This window comes from Capsicum annuum, chromosome 4, assembly GCF_002878395.1.
Source record: "Capsicum annuum cultivar UCD-10X-F1 chromosome 4, UCD10Xv1.1, whole genome shotgun sequence".
NCBI lineage: Eukaryota > Viridiplantae > Streptophyta > Magnoliopsida > Solanales > Solanaceae > Capsicum > Capsicum annuum.
In genome coordinates this window covers 192183087-192185700 of record NC_061114.1, presented here as the reverse complement: position 1 = coordinate 192185700, position 2614 = coordinate 192183087, and the positions used below count along the sequence as shown (strand labels likewise).

Here is a 2614-nt window from a genome sequence, read left to right as displayed (position 1 = left end):
AGCATGACAAGTAAAATGAACCAGAGTAACCGCGTAAGTATTAGATTTGACAGCTCAAAGCCATGTGATGCAAAAACAGGTCAAACAATTGCTAGTCCGAACCTTCTTGCCATGAATCATGATGCAGCATGGCCATATTCAGTCAGAAACACGCCAACTTCTCAACAACCTAAGTACCCAATTATCCCATCTACTTGATTTGATTCCCAAGCACGATGTCAAGAACAGCCCCATATGCCTCTACTCATATGTCATTATTGCAGAAAAGGACAAATCAAAGGGATTTTTCCATTTACATTTGTTTTTTTTTTAATAATAAGAGTATCTTGACTGGACAATTTGAATGTACCTCAGCTGTTAATAATGATCGTATACGGTATGCCTCTACTCAAACGCCATTCTTGCGGAAAGAACAAATCAAGGTGCAGTTGGTATTTGGACCAACTTGAGCACACCTTAACTAATATGTCAAGTACATATTATCTCCACCAGCATAAGTATCGAGTATTTCTAGACACCAGATAAGATATAGGCAAAAGACCATAGAGTGGAAAACACAGAGAATAGAATATGATACAAAATTGGATTAATGCAACTATGCAAGTGCTTAAACGGGATGAAATGGGAAGGCATGATAAGGCAGAATTGAAGGATATTGAGGTATAGGCACAGGCTTTGCTTAGATTAGGACAGAAGAATCTTAATTGGTGCAATTTTATATGCAATTGTACTTGAAATATTTACATAATGTCCAAGATGACATTCTGGACAGGTTCTCAGAAAATGTTTCTCCCATTTAACCAATCCCATTAATCATTTAAAAAGAAACAATTTGCCCTACTTTTTACAATTTATAAACTACCAAGTACAAATTTAAAATAACTCATATTACCTTATACTAAAATATATAGAATTTGATACATTAGAGATGAACAACCAAAAGGCGTCTTCAAATTACAGACACAACGCTCTTTTCTTGATAGAATTCATCTATGAATACTTACAAAGAAATGAATGTCGACCCTTTAAATTGTTAAAATTTCGTCCAGAATCTTAACGACTTCTTTCATGGGAGGCCTAGCGTGACAATTTTCATTAGCACACATCATGGCGATCCTAAAATACTCAACAATTTCACTCTCTTTCAAGCCATCCCTTGAAAGATTAACATCAACCATTTCCATATACCTTTCTTGCTCTACCATACCACTAATCCAATTGACAAGCCTTATTTCACGACCATCTTCTCCAGTAAACGGAAAATTAGGGCGCCTCGCGGTGACAATCTCAAACATTAACACACCAAAGCTATAAACATCTCCATTAGTTTTCGCCATTGGTGCACCATCAATGTACTCGGGTGGCATATACCCCATTGTACCCGCTACTTGTGTGGAGACATGTAAATGTGACCCTTGAATTCTCCTCGCTAATCCAAAATCCGCAATATAAGCTTCGAAATTCGCATTTAACAAGATATTACTCGCTTTAATATCCCTATGAATAATTGGAGTATCCAAATTATGCATATAAGCAAGTCCCTCAGCTACACCTTTAACAATTTTAATCCTGGTTGCCCAATCTAATGGCATCCAAGGCATTGATTCCGACATATCAGAGGTGGATGACGTGTCGTAAAGCCACTGATCAAGGCTGCCTTTTTCAATAAACTCGTACATAAGTACACGATCACAATCAGTTGAGCAATACCCAAGCATTTTAACTATATTGGGGTGTTGGATCTTACCCAAAGTTTCCATCTCAGCACGAAACTCCCTAAAACCTTGAAAAGCATCAGGGGAGAGCTTCTTAACAGCAACGACTATGCCGGAGCTTAGTTTGGCCTTGTACACCATCCCAAAACTGCCGTCACCGATGATGAGTTCTGGAGAGAAATCTCGAGTTGCTTCAGCGAGTTCCTTCATGGAGATCTGGTTTAAAGATTGGTCAAATGTTGCACTTTCAGTAATGGTGATTGCAGAAAGCTCTGGATTATTGGTACTACTAGCTATCGCTCGGGTGTTCCGGGGGAGATGATTTCTAGTCTGTTCAATACGACGACTTTTGTTGGGGTCTCTGCAGAAAACATAGAGCGTGGCGAAGATCAATATGACTGCAACGAAGCTGGATGCAGCAGCTAGAAAAGCTTGAAGTGGAGGATCCATAAGTAAAAAGGTATTTCTTGGATTTGGTTGATGAGAAAGAAAGAGGAGGAGCCATTAACCGTTGAGGAAGATTGGGGGTTTTGAATGAAAGAGAACATGTTTGATTGTCTGAAAGCGTCGACTGGGCTTCGGGTCAACGGTAGGCAACACAGTAGAGAAGAATGCTGTTAAAATTTAAGTCCACTCCGTGTATACCAAGTTAGTAAATGCATGTTACACATTTGAATTCTAAAATTTATATATTTTATTTAATTTTTATATATATTTACTTATTTAATTATAATAAATATATATATCAAAAATTAATTAAATTTTGTATATTTTACCCATATAACTAATACTCATCGAAAGCATATCAATAAATTTATAAGATTACAAAACAAACTATCATAAAAAGTAAATTAAACAAATCATTCGTTATGTTTTTTTTAATAGCCTGCAAAAGTGAA

At 36.8% G+C, this 2614-nt stretch overlaps 1 protein-coding gene across 1 annotated transcript; it reads right to left on the bottom strand.

Annotated features, from left to right (window-relative positions):
* Window positions 1-872: 872 nt before the first annotated feature.
* Window positions 873-2351, bottom strand: LOC107867621 (leucine-rich repeat receptor protein kinase EMS1). The gene has a single exon (XM_016713938.2). The coding sequence runs from the start codon at window positions 2163-2165 to the stop codon at window positions 1026-1028; it is 1140 nt and encodes a 379-aa protein (XP_016569424.2). The 5' UTR covers window positions 2166-2351; the 3' UTR covers window positions 873-1025.
* Window positions 2352-2614: the final 263 nt, after the last annotated feature.

Bases quoted from the DNA above. Each gene is read 5' to 3' on its own strand.
- LOC107867621 (XM_016713938.2), bottom strand. From the start codon at position 2,165: ATGGATCCTCCACTTCAAGCTTTTCTAGCTGCTGCATCCAGCTTCGTT.